Source organism: Microtus pennsylvanicus, chromosome 1, assembly GCF_037038515.1.
Source record: "Microtus pennsylvanicus isolate mMicPen1 chromosome 1, mMicPen1.hap1, whole genome shotgun sequence".
NCBI classification, from domain to species: domain Eukaryota; kingdom Metazoa; phylum Chordata; class Mammalia; order Rodentia; family Cricetidae; genus Microtus; species Microtus pennsylvanicus.
Window position 1 is genome coordinate 46,490,680 of NC_134579.1, and position 15,222 is coordinate 46,505,901.

At 43.5% G+C, this 15,222-nt stretch overlaps 1 protein-coding gene across 2 annotated transcripts in view; it reads right to left on the reverse strand.

Annotated features, from left to right (window-relative positions):
* Sidt1 (SID1 transmembrane family member 1) overlaps positions 1–8,619 on the reverse strand; it is a 90,256-nt gene extending 81,637 nt beyond the window's left edge. For both annotated transcript variants that reach the window (XM_075963304.1, XM_075963295.1), the window contains exon 1: positions 7,950–8,619. In XM_075963304.1, coding sequence (XP_075819419.1) covers positions 7,950–8,171 — 222 coding nt within the window. In that variant the 5' untranslated portion in view covers positions 8,172–8,619. The remainder of the gene's footprint in view (positions 1–7,949) is intronic.
* Positions 8,620–15,222: the final 6,603 nt, after the last annotated feature.

The window sequence follows — 15,222 nt, forward strand, 5'->3', positions numbered from 1 at the left end:
TTCATTTCCCAGCTGCCCAGACTCCTAAAATAACCACACAGAAACTGTATTAATTAAATCACTGCTTGGCCCATTAGCTCTAGCTTCTTATTGGCTAACTCTTACATATTAGTTTAACCCATCTCCATTAATCTGTGTATTGCCACGTGGCAGTGGCTTACTGGCAAAGTTTCAGCATGTCTGTCTCTGGCGGTGCTACATGGCTTCTCTCTAAACTCCACCTCCTTTCTCCCAGCATTCAATTTAGTTTTCCCCCACCTACTTCTATTCCCTGTGGAGGCCCAAGACAGTTTCTTTATTCATTAATGGTAATCACAGTATACAGAAGGGAATCCCATATCACTTATGTATTCTTAGAATCACCTCTGCATTACTTAGAATTGCCAATGCAGTGCAAAATATTAATAAACAAAATTATACTAAACTGGAAAAAACTGAAATAATTTTCTTTAAAATATAGACCTAGAAATGGGTGTCCAGTGTTTCCACACTTATTCAATATAGTGCTTGAAGTCTTACCTAGAGAAGAGGAAGACAAAAGGAGGAGTACAAACCAGAAAAACAAGTCAGATTATCTCTACTGCAAGCAATATGGTTTTGTACTTTGGTGAAAGCTTGTAGAACACTTTATCAGGAAAAGCTGAAGGATACGAAATCAACAACAAAATGGTAGTTTTTCTATATGTCAATAACAAATTTGATAAGAAAAAAAGTGGGAAAATGTTCCACTCACCACAGCTTAAAAAATACCTAAACAAGAACATAAGAGACCTCTACACACACACACACACACACACACACACACACAATGTAGTTTTAACGAAAATTATGCTGTTTGAGTTGAAACCCCCACCACTACCACCACCAAGAGCCATAGACTCTAACAGCCCCAATGCTAGGCATGGGGGAACCTCCATTCAAGTCGCTGATCAGGGGGCTTGAAGACACTCCTCAAATAAAATGGCCCCCTGCTGTTGCCCTTGGCTGCGTCCCAGAACTTGAAGGTAAGACCCTAGTGCTGAAGACACCACATACTTTGGACAGGTGACTTGGAGTAATCCAGTTGGAACTGGAACTGCTCTGGGAGCCATCTCCCTGAGGATTAGCTCCATAGCATCAGAAGGTGCTATATAACCCGTGAGGGTAGAAAGAAAACAACAGTTCTACCCAGCTGCAAAGTCTATGAACCACAATAATGACAATCATAGCAAATGTCCCCAAGGGTACAAGAGTGGTACTTAATCCTTGGGGCATCTGTTTGGACTTAGGGGCCACTCGATGGGAGAGAATGTATGCCTGGCCCTGAAAACACAGACAGCTACCTGGTCATGGACCCCAGAGGACTCAGTGATGATGCTCTCTCAACTGCATTATAAACACTGATCCTTATACTCACAGGGAAGCCTAGTCCTCACCCCTCATGGAAGAAGCTCTTTTTCCCAGCAGATGGAGGCCATTACAAAAAGCCACAACTGGTCAAAATGCAGAAGACAACTGACTGTGTCAGGTGTCCCACACTAGTTGATGTATCGACAACACCATCCCTGTACCTAAGGGTCAGGGAATATTAAGGAAGTGGAGGCAGAAAGATTGTAAGAGCCAAGGAATCACGATGTCTACCATGAGGCAGTGTCCTTACATATGACAGGGAAGCTGAACCCGTGAAACCTTTAAAATGTAGTCTCCTAAGTAAGACCAGTACAATAACACCATGGAGATAGACTCTCAGAAGGCCCTATCTCTAGATGAAGAGCTACAATTAATGGACAAACAAGGCCCTACCTCTAGATGAAGAGCTACAATTAATGGACAAACAAGGCCCTACCTCTAGATGAAGAGCTACAATTAATAGACAAACTAATTAATTTCTGCTGACAAAAGAAGAATTAATCTTCTCCTGAGATGAGCACCCATAGTAGATTATCCATTCCTACGTAGTTAGCTCTACACAAACACACACACACACACACACACACACACACAAATTAAAGAAGAAGTAATGAGCCAGGTGGTGGCAGTGCACACATTTAATTCCAGCACTTAGGAGGCAGAGGCAGGCAGATCTCTATGAGTTTGAGACCAGCATGGTCTAGAGAATTCGTTCCAGGACAGTCACGACTGTTACACAGAGAAACCCTCTCTCTAGAGAAAAACAAACAAATAAAAAAACAAACAAACAAACAAAAAATGTAGTGAAACTGAGGGGAAGAGGGAGAGGGTATACAAGAGAGTAGTTCTAGAGGGAAAAAGAAGGGTTGGGAATGATGTAAATGCAGTACTTATATATGAAATTCTCAAACAACTTAAATATAAACCATTTTTAGATTCTTCCTCCTCCCAAAAGTAAGAAACCGAAAAACAGATTGAAGAAGACACTATATATAAGGTAGATGCTTATGTCTATCTCCTGGATAGGCAGAGTTAACTTGGTGAAAATTGCTATATTACCAATATGTCATCTGTAGAGTCAATAGACTACCCATGAAAATTTCAATGACATTCTTTGAAGAACTAGAAAAAAAATGGTAAAAGTTATATGGTAAAACAAAAGACTACAGATAACCAAAACAATTCAGTGCAGAGAGAGAACAGCTGGAGGTATCTGACAAAGAATACCAGATCTCAAATTACACTAAAGGGACAAAGAATACCAGATCTCAAATTACACTACAGGGACAAAGAATACCAGATCTCAAATTACACTACAGTGCCATAGTGACAAAGAATACCAGGTCTCAAATTACACTACAGTGCCATAGTGACAAAGAATACCAGGTCTCAAATTACACTACAGTGCCATAGTGACAAAGAAAGCATGATGCTCAAACAAAACGAGAGGTGCAGATAGATAGAACATAACAGAAAACCCAGAAGTGAACCCACGCATCTTATGGCCATTCATTTGAAAAAGGCATTAAAAACATACACTGATAAAAAAAAAAGACAGCCTGGTTAACAGATGATGTTGGCAAAACTCGATATCTACCTGCAGAAGAGTAAAATTATGTTCACATCACTCACCCTGCACAAAAATCAACTCAAATGGATCAAGATCCTTGATTTAAAACCCCGAATTCTGAAACCATTCAAGGATAACATAGAGAAGACACCTCCAGACATAGGCACAGGCAAGACCTTTTCGAATAGGACTCTGGTAACAGAGGACAACCCTAAGAATCAACAGACCAGACAGAATTAAATTAAGGTTTCTATACAGCAAAGGAAGCTATCAGCAGAGTGAACAGTCGACCACAAAACAGAAGGGCATACTTGCTGTTTATATTTCAGATCAGGAAAAGAGGTCTTTGCATGTAGAGCATACAAAGATTGTAAACATTTAAATAGGAAATGACCCCTGCCAGTCAACAAATGGGCTAATGAACCAAACAGACACATCTCAAAAGAAGAGACACGAATGGCCAATAAATTGTTTGGCATCCTTAACCATCAAAGAAACGAATATTAAAGCACAGGTTGAGTGTTGTGGAATATTCCTACACACTGTGTGAAAATGTATTGTTGTGATAGGTGTAATAAAAAGCTGATTGGCCAATATACAGGCGGGACTTCAGGGCAGAAAGAAAACTGTGGGAAGAAGAAAGGTGGAATTGCCAGACAGATGCAGAGGAAGCAGGACAGGCAGGGTGGGAGGTAAAAGCCACAAGCATGAATAGAAATGGGTTAATTTAAGATATAAGAGCTAGTTAGAAACAAGTCTAAGCTAAGGCCGACATTCATAATTAGTGAGGTGTTTCAGTGTCATCGTTTGGGAGCTGGCTGGAGGGACAGAGAAAGACCCATTACAGTTGAGATTCCCACTTACCCGAGTCAGAATGGTTGCTGTTCAAAGTGCTAATTCAATGCCGGGTGGTAGCACTCAGGAAGTAGGGACAAGCAGATCTCTGTGAGTTTGAGGCCAGCCTGGTCTATAGAGCAAGTTCCAAGACAGGCTCTAAATCTACATAGAGAAACCCTATCTCAAAAGACAAAACAAAAAGAACATAAATGCAAAGGGTACGAGAAAAGAGGAGCCCTTATCTGCTGTTGGTGTGAGTATAAACTGAGCGTCCACTACAGAGATTTCTCCAAAAAGTACAAATGGAGCTATCATACGGCCCATCTATACTGCTCCTGGGCATAACCAAAGAACTCTGTAAGTCAGGCAGAGATTCGCTCGCATCCACATTCACAGATGCTCAGTTCACGATAAGGAAACGCACTCACACTAGATGTCATCAACAGATGAATGAGTCATGAGCATGTGATTCATACACACAGTCGAATTTACTCATGGGTAAAGAAAAATGAAATTATGGAACTTGCCGAAAAATGGATGGATTTGGAAACTGTTACACTAAGTAAACAACTCAGACTCAGAAAGACAAATACTGCGTTAACTTTTCATAGGCATGTCCAAGATTTTATTTTTTAGATGTGTACCTATGCGGGAGTGGTTGTAGGTATAGGTCATGAGGCCAGAAAGGGACCATAAAAGAGAAGAAGAGGTTTTCAGGAAGAAGGATAACAGAGTCCGCGATCTGAAAGTAGAAAGGGGCTACTGGGGACCGAACAGGAGAAGGGCAGGATGGGAGTGCAGCCGGGGGTGCAGCCAGGAGACAGCGGAGAGGCAGGAGGATGGACCAGCTTTGCAAACAAAGCTAAGTTTGAAACAACACAATGAAACCTATCACTCTGTACACTCATTTAAAAACAAGCAAACGGTGGGCAGGTAACAAAAAGAGATAAAGGCTTCAGCTTAGTAAACAAAAGCGATGTTTCCCAAATGCTGTAGCCTATATGGAATTCTGTCCCTGCAAGCCTCAGAGAAGGCCGCCTGCTGTGCACAGGTTCCACTTTTCTGTAGGGGTTTTTGATGGTGAACCAGCCCCAGTGGGCACAGAGTGTTCCTCCCAGTCCCCAAGTCGGTGTTCTCGTTTCCCTGCAGACTTGTGTTTGCGTCCTTGTCCCAGTCAATTTATCCCAGTGACTTCCCCGCAAGGTGATTTCCTGTTTGGTGGACTGAGCCCTGTGGTTCAGCCCCTGTTTGCACAGTGTAACTCTATAACACTTCCTCTCCAGAGACATGCCATGAAGCTTACCTTGCTCAGCCACTGATTCCTTTATTTGTCTAGAAACTGGTCAGTCCATCCTTTCGGTAACTTTTTTTTTAAATGTCAACTTCATGTTTACACTAGTCCCGGCCTCAAGGCATATCAAACTTTTCCTGGTGCCGAGTTCAGCTAGAGTGACACAAGCCAGGTGACATCATTCCGTGTGGATCCATGTGGAGACGCAGTGGCTGATGGGAAAGGCCCAGAGCAAAGGCTCCTGCCCCCTCCCCTCTTACTAAAGCCTGACTTTTAGATTTCTTTCTTCAAGACAAAGGAAAACACAATGACAAACAAGAATGACTTCAAAAGAACAAAAGATAAAAACTTAAACAAACCAAAAACCTGGACCCACCCCCACCCCGTCCCACGCGCGCAAACTAAAATCTTGACCAGAGGAAGGTAGTGGGAAACGACCCCAAAGGCCTGCCTTACCAAACAGCCAGGCTTCTCCTCTCCACTCGACCGATCTCTATTTAGCTCCTCAGTAAGTTCGGAGTTGAAAGTGGAGGTAAAAGTTGTTCAATATGGAGCAACAATAAAAATTTAGATAGTGGTGGCCAGCATTTGGGACTGTGGGGAATGGCCAAGATGGCGGGGTCGAAATTGGAAAGGAAGAGGTCTCCCCGGGAATCCTTCCTGCCCTCCATGGGGGATCTCTGGTTAGTTAGTACAATAGTTATCGCTGGTCTTTCTGGTTTAACCCACCTCTTCTCTTGTGCTTTCTTCCCTAGGACTAGGAACATTTTAGTAAAACTTCTAAGGCTTGCTTATAGTTGTTGATTCTTTTTATTGTGCTGTGTGGAGAAGTTCTTTAAACTATCACCATTTGTTTCATAAAACGAAAAGTGCTTTAATGCACTCATATGCAAAATACAAAGGACACAATGGAATATTTTTTCAATATTTAATCTTATTTGACTTCATCTTAACTATTCCTTAGGCTTTTATTCACTTTTTTATTTAGTTTACAGAAAACATTTATAAAGCTCTGAAATACAGAACAGAACATGATTGTGCTCCCGGCTTCAATATCTCAAGTGTCCAAGGAAAGTCAAGCAGATGATCTCAAGTACAGATGTCTCAAGTACAGAAGGAACAACTTGTATGGGGTCAAGGGACTTTTGCAATAATAAGGGGGAAAAGCAGAAGCAACATAAAACAGCGGTTAGTCCCCCAGAAGGGATGGTGCATGCCTGTAATCTCAGCATTGAGGATGCTGAGGCAGAGGAGGACACAGTCTAGGCCAGCTTGGTCTACATAATGGGACTCTTAGCAAGCAAACTGGAAAGAGGGCTCAGCCAATAGGAGCACATACTGCCCTTCCAGAAGACCTCATGTCAGCTCCCACCACCTGCCTCTAGGCTCACAATTGCCTATAACTCCAGTTCCTGGGGGTCTGGCGCCCTCTTCTGGCCTCTATGGGCACCACACAAGTACATTGGTATACACACACACACACACACACACACACACACACACACACACACTCATACACCCAGATAAAATAAAAACAAAGAAAAACAAAATCTCATTTGTTTCTCAGAAGAACTGCAAGGAACACCACAGCCTGTCATGTTCCTCTTTGCACATGCTGTTTGATTTAGGACGAAGCTGGCTCTATACCTCAGAGACCCTGCGGTTTTCAAGACTCTCATCTAGTTACAGGAAACCACAGAACTAGGGTCCTATCTTACGTGTAATACATCAACCAGCTGGTGGGCACCCCACACTGGGCAAGCAGGAGCCCCCTGTGTGGGGTATGTGATTGAATGGCTTTGCACACGTGTAGGAGTTGCAGGAGTCCAGCAAGGCGAAGGCTCAGCTGCCATGGGGACAATGCCATAGGATTTGGTGTCAGGCAGGAGATGGGGGTACTTGGGGCACTTTCTCAAGACACACAGAAAGGCACTGGAGAACAGCGGCAGTCCTAAGGAAGGAAGTTTTTGGATTGTGACCCTGAATGAGGCTCAGGGACAAAAAGGCTCAGGAACAAAAAGGTATTCCTATCATCTGGTTCTGAAATGTCCCCAAGGGGGCAGGGAATGCCGCCTTGTGAGGAACGCAAAAGCGTTGTTATACGAGAAGAAGATACGAAAGGAGGTACACCAGACAGCTACCCCTCCTAAAGGTATCTTATTTGAAAGACAATATAAATTACGTGCATTGTCTTACATTATATAATCACCTAAGTCAGAGGCATGGTTAATGAAATAATTCTCTTCCCTCCTTGCCCCACCATAACTCTTGTCAAACGGATCTAGAACTTTCACATCAATTTTCACCCTTACGAATAATCAAAGCCTGCACAGATCACCTGAGTGAGCCTGAGCATCACGTTCCAACGTCTTTGACTCAAAAAAAAAAAAACAAAAAAAAAAACAAAAAAACCACCCGAGTACACAGTGTGGCAATGGTAGCGAACGCAGGAGACCTGTCCACTCTCACACACATTTCAGGTTCCATCCCCGTGTGCCATCCGTGTGCCATAAGACAGAAGGATCCGCAGGGGATTAGGAACAGGTTCGTCCTCCCCCGCCCTCCTCCGATAGCCACCCAAACATTCTGGAAAAAGGCCCAGCCTGAGCCAGAATCCGCAGAGGATGCGGGTCCCGGCGCCTCTGCAAAGCTCAAGAATGGCAGCGATCAGACTGGGGTGGGAGCGAGGTGAAACCTAGAGGCGCCCGAAGCTGGTGCTGACGCTGGGACAGGGTAGCGATTGCCTCACAGGAGAGAGGCAGGGAGAGGGGTTTTCAGGTCCCCGAGGTCTCCCTTGGTTCATCCTGGATGCAGGTCGGCGATCTCGGAAGTTTGAGTCAGCCGAGGGAGCGAGCTTCTTACCTGGCCAGGGTGGCTGGTGTGGTTGAAGGAGTATATGTGTTCGGTGCTGAGGTTCACCACCCCGTTGTAGACGTGATCAAAGTCGGCGGCCCTGGCGGGGTCGCGGGGATCACGGAGCCTCTCTGTGGACTGGGCAAAGGGCTCTGCCGGGTGGCCGGGGACCGCTGCCCTCAGGAGCCAGGGCAGCGCGCAGAGCAGCGCCAGCCGTGGGCAACCGAGCATGGTGGGTGCCGCGCCTCGGGGGCCCGGAAACACAAGCAGCCCGAGCAGGGGGCGAGCACGGAGATGGTCCTTCCAAAGTCGCCTGCGGAGCTGGGCTCAGGCTTCAGCAGCTGGGTGGTGTGTAACCGAACGCCCGCAGCAGCCTGGGCAAGAGCAGATCAAATACTGATGTGCCACCTGGGGTCTCCAAAGGAGGTCACGAGTATGGAGTAGGGGTACCGCGAGACGTGGGGACCAGCGAAAGCTGCTTTCCCCTTCGGCTTTGAAGTCTTCCTCTTCTCATCGCTGAGAACCCTCCACTTACCAGAGAGAATGTTCACTGATCTCTTCCCTCTTAACCGCAAAACAATAACAAACCCCTCAGAGAAGTCGCTGCTAGTCTAGAAGAATCTATGTGACCAGCCATCAAGGAGGAAATCGGGTGCAAGATACAATGAATATGCTCTCTAGCTGAGGCACGCGAACAGAAAGCAAAAGAGTGTGCCCTCTCAAGGGGGTGCCCCGGTTTGCCTTTCCTTTCCGCTCTACCTGCGGGACTCTTGCCGGTGTGAAATGTCTGGCTATCCGCCCTGCTCTCACAGAAGCCCTTCTCAGACACCTGTTATTTCCTTATTACTCTCGCTCTCCACAGAGACTCAACGTCACCTCTCCCTTGCCGTATGTGCGTGTATGTAAATATGCACAGTTACAAAAAAAACATGATTAAGAGAACAGTCTGCAGCTCAGCCTCAAGACTGCTTCCGTAAGGGATCAACCAGGGTTTAGTGGCTGTATTTAGGCAGATACCTTTTCTTTCCACCCAAACCTCTTGAGCCTTTGAATTCGGCAATATTTTCTTTCCGATTCTGGAAGAATTTTCAGGATTCTAAGTTGCATTTTTGTTCTTTTTAATTTTTCTTTTCTTTTCTTTCTTTCCTTTTTTTTGAGGTAGGATCTTAACTGTATAGTCCATACTGGCCTTGAACTCGAGATCTTTCCTCCTCAATCTTCCAAGTGCTGTGATTTCAATGGTGTGCCAAACACCCCCCCCCCCCCGGAAGTTTTTGAGAAACACCGCACAAAATGAGCCAGAATTGGGGTGACTTTAAACTGCGGCGTTGAAAATATTTATACCATTTCTGCAAAGTTAAATGAAATTTAATCTGAAGGCCTTTGAGGCTCGCTGCGGTAGCCAGTTCAGGCAGTCTTTGATTTGAAGACTCCGCCTCAAACTTTATGGGACCTGGGAACTGGCATCTTACAGGTTCTTTGGCAGTCAAACATCTCCTTATTAGAAAGATAATTCATACTTTCAGATGAAATCAGCCTTCCTTCCACTCTGCACGAGTCCTGCCCTCTAGAGCCGTGGGAATAAAGCTAATTCTTCCACATGACGGCTTTGCAGGTATGCAAAGGGAACTATGACCTTTCTTAGGATCTTTCAAGGTTTTACCCATCTAGAATTTGACTTTTATCCACAGAAAACAGCTAAACAATTAAATGCAAGTGAAAAGATTCTGTTTTATTCTGCTAGAGGAGAACGTGGATGTGGCCTCTGCAAGCCCTTAGCTTGAGCCGCCTGCACAAACCATCATGGTTCTCATTCCAGCACATTCGTTTGGACAAACCAGGTAAAACCATCCTTCCTTCTGGAATTTGACTTTGATTCACGGAGAACAGCTCTATAGTTAGACGCAGCTGAAAAGATCTTTGGATCGTCGTATGAAGTTAGTATTAAATCAAAAGAACTTTTTTGACATTAATATAGGTGGTCTGCGTACTAGAAAATGGAGATAGAGATGACATACGATTCTATGCTATGATTAATCCCGAGTCTAGCCATTATCCACAGAAATGGATCCGTTCTACCTCGACTAAAGGTCGGAGAATTCAGACCTACTCTTGCCCCTTCAAGGTTATTGGCAGGAGGTTTGACCCAGGGTGTGGCTGCCTACAGGATGCTTGGCCTAAGGTGTGGTTGCTTCATTTCCTGCCTAACAGAATACTTAGCTCAGGATGTAGTTACTTGATGTTTTGGGTATTGAAGAGGTAATTATTGTTTGTTCTTTGTATCGTGGTAAAGCAGTCTTCTGCCAATACATATGCAAAATAAAAGTGGGCAGGTTCAGTATTCACTGGGCTGCCCTCCCACCTCTACTCTGCGTCTCTGTCTTCTGTTTCTAATCTACACATCCTGCCCTGGAACCCGTCAAGGCTGGACCACCACAATCCACTGAATGAGCTAGGCTAATCGTCATCTCAGAATCACAAGTTGTCATAAGGATAAGGAGGAAGAATGCACTTAACAATATATTTTAAAAATGGAAAGGTGTATGAACAAATATTATTCTGTGAATATTATCGTATGAGTGCCAGGCCAGTAGTTAAAAAATGTATCCTAGCAGGCAGTCACTTAAAATTATTTATTCACTTTTCTTTGTTTGGGTGCTTTGTCTTCATGTATGTCTGTGCGCCATGTGCTTTCCTGGTGCCTGGTCTTCTGAGAGTGGAGTTCCAGACCCTTATGAGCGGTCATGTGGGTGCTGAGACTCAAACCCAGGGCCTCTGGAAGAGTAGTCAGTGCTCTTCACTTCTGAGCCATCTCTTCAGCCCCATCACTTTTAATATTACCAATGCTTAAACCTCAAAGTGAAGACAGAATGTCCAAACGGTCATTGGCTGTATAACCTGGAGAATACTTTCTGGAGCAGTCAGCTAAGGAAGCCAGCCTTAACAGCAAGCAGCCCAGAAGGCCAAAACCATAACCTTGGCAGCAAGTGGTGCAGACGCTGGGAACTGGTACAGTGAGTCAGTTGACTTTTGTCCTGATTTCCATATGGGCTCATCAGAGGCCAGGCAAGCTCACCAACATGAGGTACCCTGCTGCTGGCCTGCCTTCAGTGTCTCTGTACCAGGAGCCAATCAGAGCCTTCCAAAGCCTTCCCTTATTTTCACTATAAAACTTACTCACTTCCCTGCTTGCCTTTAAACCTCTGCCTTCATGTTTAGTAGATGAATCACTTGTCATAGCAAAATGAGAACTTCCGGTTTCATTCGTGAAAACAAAATTTATTGAGTCCCATGTTTTTCTGAAGATCCCACAGAAAGATGATTGGCACCATCCATCACTGTGAGTTCTAGTTGCCTACCAGATATGATCTCACTAACGCCCCTTGTTACTGTTCAGGACTTTCTGTCTGCACTGACGTGTGCGAGGTCAGCGTGACCCCTGAACTCCGTTGCATTTGTCTTTAAGTTATTTGGCTAACAGAGTCCCTAGGTTTTCTTACCAGTTTCCATTGCTTAGTGTCTTTGTTAGAGTCATAGCAGTAATTTCCCCCCTCCCTTTTCTGCTCTTTGCTCTCATTCTATTCTGTGATGTGTTGTCTAAAAGTGTTGCCATGGAGTAGAACACAGATGTGGGCTGCTTGAGCTGAGCTGCCTTCACAGACAGACATGGTTCCCCCTCCACCACATTCATTTGTACAAACCAGATCAAGTCATCCTTCCATCTGGAATTTGACTTCTATCCACGGAGAACATTCTCCATGGTATTCTACCTCCTGGAAGCACAGGCTTCTGGTCTTCATGGAGAAGCAGTTAGGCATCCAGTCAGGGCCAGAGATGCAAAGCATGCCGGCATCACTTTTTAGAAAAGGTTTTGAGGATTTATGTGTTGAGTGTTTTGAGGCTGTGCGTGGTGCCCATGGAGGTCAGAAGAAGGCATCAGACGCCCTGGAACTGGACTTGGTTGGTTGTGAGTCACCAAGTGGTTGCTGGGAATGGAACCCAGGTCTCCACAAGAGCAGCAGGTGATCTTAACAGTCAAGCCACACCACCACCCCAAGGTTTACTTCAACCAACTTCTGCCAGCTCTTATAAGGCCATCTAAGTCTGCTTTTCCGCCGTCTTATGTGCACACTCAGTCCCATCCTAATCCTCATGTCTGCCTTGCTAAATGGCACAGTTTTATTAAATATGATTTGGGCCTTCAGTGACTACCCTAGGAAATAGTCACTTCAACCAAACTTATTTAAGAGGCACTTTAGAAAGTAAATGGAATATAATCTGGGACCCGGGGGAGGGGACATTTTTGATTGGTGTGTATGTCAGGATCATGTCAGAATGCAGTGGCTTTTCAAACCACAGCGCTTTGCAGCAGCTCTTTCTCGTTCACAGGTACTGACAGACACCCTGACAGGACACTGTCCATGAGTCCCCAGCTAACAGACTTCCAGGTGCAAATATCTCCCACCTGGAAAGTGAGCTTACATCAAAGGGGCGGGGAATGGGGGGGTAGCAGTATTGGTCCCGACTACCTTCCCTGCCTCCGTGCTACGAGTCAGAGGGCTTGGATGCAGGTCTGTGTTGTGAAACTACCTCATCCTCAGCTAGATAAAGAGAGAGAAAGAGAGAGAGAGAGAGAGAGAGAGAGAGAGAGAGAGAGAGAGAGAGATATTCCACTTCTGTCCCATGTACCCTGTATTCTTCCTTTCAGAGCCCTCACCATACTGTGTCTCTGGTGCTCATGCCGGTAGTGACAATAAGCCAGCTACCAACCCAGTTATTACTCAGGCCCAGAATCAGGGCTATAAGTTTGCCTATCCCAACACTATGAACGGTTGGAGCATGTGGAAAGGACGAATCCATAGATCCAAAGCAGCAGGATCTTCTCTCAGCACAGGACAGCAACAGGATAACCAAGAGGAGCCCCGGTGAGAGTCCATTATTGTTGGTGTAGCAAAACCCAAAGGTCTGACGCCAGATCAATGAATCAAGGTAACGAACACTTGCAAGCAAAGATGAATGGACTCAACAGGCCACTACAGCTTCCACGACAAGATTCTTCCTCTTCTATTTAAAATTTTGTTTTTGTTTTGTTTGGTTTTGGTTTTTCTCTTAAATTTGGTTTTGATTTGAGGTGGGGAGGGGGAGGTTGCAAGAGCAAAGGGCAAATGTGAGGAGACAGGAAGCTAAGTGGGATTAGAATGCATGATGAGAGATCCACAAAGGATCAATAAAAGTTTTTTTTTTTTAAAAAATAGGTAAGTTATGCCCAGTGTAAAGCAAAAAAACAAAAACAAAAAACACAATCCACAAAACTGCTCTTGTGCCTCATTGGAAGAACTCTTACTAGGTACTGTCATCAGGAAACACAGCAGGGACACTCCAGCATGCCATCACTGACTTCATGTTATAAAACAGCAAGTAGCATTTTCTTTAATGAAATGTCTGAGATAACATACACATACTGGCTTTTTCTCACCAGTAAAATCTAGAGACCCTACAACAGCAAGACTAGAACAACCAAATATAGATGAAGCAGAAGAAAATGACCTAAAAAAAATAACTTCAGGATAATGTTTGAAATACTTAAAGAGGAAATGAGAAATTCCCTCAAAAAAATGGAGAAAAAGACAAACAAAAAATTGGAAGCGATCAGCAAATCCCTTAAAGAAAACCAAGAAAAAACATCAAATATATAAAAGAAACTATTTAAGACTTGAAAACTGAAATAGAGACAATAAAGAAAACACAAGCTGAGGGAATTATAGAAACAAACCATGAGAAAATGATCAAGAACCATAAACAGCAGAATACAAGAGACAAAAGAGAGAATCTCAAGCGCCGAGGATACAATAGAGGAAATAGACTCGTCAGTCAAAGAAAACATTAAATCTAACAAAGGCTTAACCCAAAATATCCAGGAAATATGGGACACCATGAAAAGGCCAAACCTAAGAGGAATAGGTATAGAAGAAGGAGAAGTTGTTCAACTCAAAAGCACAGAAAAAATATTTAGCAAAATCATAGAAGAAAACTTTCCCAACCTAAAGAAAGATATGCCTGTGAAGATACAAGAAGTGTACAGAACACCAAACAGACTGGATCCAAAAAAAAGTCCCCTTGCCATGTAATAATCAAAAACACTAAACATACAGAATAAAAAAAGAATATAAGAGCTGCAAAGGAAAAAGGCCAAGTAACATATAAAGGCAGACCTATCAGAATTACACCTGACTTTTTATTGGAGACAATGAAAGCCAGAAGGTCATGTTCAAGCATTATGCAGACATTAAAAGACCACAGATGCCAGCCCAGACTATTATACCCAGCAAAACTATCGATCACCATAGAAGGACAAAACAAGATATTCCATGACAAAGCCAGATTTAACCAATACCCAGCCATGAACCCAGCCCTACACAAAATACTAGAAGGAAAACTCCAACCCAAGAAGTTGGCTACTTCAACAAAACAAAGACAATTGATGGGCTCATAGCAGCAAATCCCAAAGAAGGGGAAAACACACAAATTAACATTACTAACAACAAAAAGTAAATTACAGGAGATAGCAATCACTGGTCATTAATATCCCTTAATATAAATGGACTCAACTCACCTATAAAAAGACACAGGCTAACAGATTGATACGAAAAAAAAATCCATCCTTCTTCTGCATACAAGAAACACACCTCAACCTCAAAGACAGATATCACCTTAGAGTAAAGGGTTGGGGAAATTTTTTCCAATCAAATGGACCTAAGAAATAAGCTGGTGTAGCTATCCTAATATCTAACAAAATAGACTTCAAATTAAAATCAACCAAAAGAGACAAAGAAGGACATTTCATATTAGTCACAGGAAAAATCCATCAAGAGGAAATCTCAATACTGAACATATATGCCACTAATACAAGATCACCCACATATGTAAAAGAAACACTTCTAAAGTTTAAATCATACATTAAACCCCACACACTAAGAGTGAGAGACTTCAACAATCCTCTCTCACCAGTGGACTGGTCAGTCAGGCAAAAAAATTTACAGAGAAATAAGGGAACTAACAGATGTTATGACTCAAATGGACTTAACAGACATCTATAGAATATTCCATCCAAACATAAAAGAATATACCTTCTTCTCAGCACCTCATGGAACCTTCTCAAAAATTGACCACATACTCTGTAACAAACCAAACCTCAACAGATAAAATAAAATTGAAAAAACCACATGCATCTTATCAGATCACCATGGCTTAAAACTAGAAATCAAGAGCAATACTAATTCCA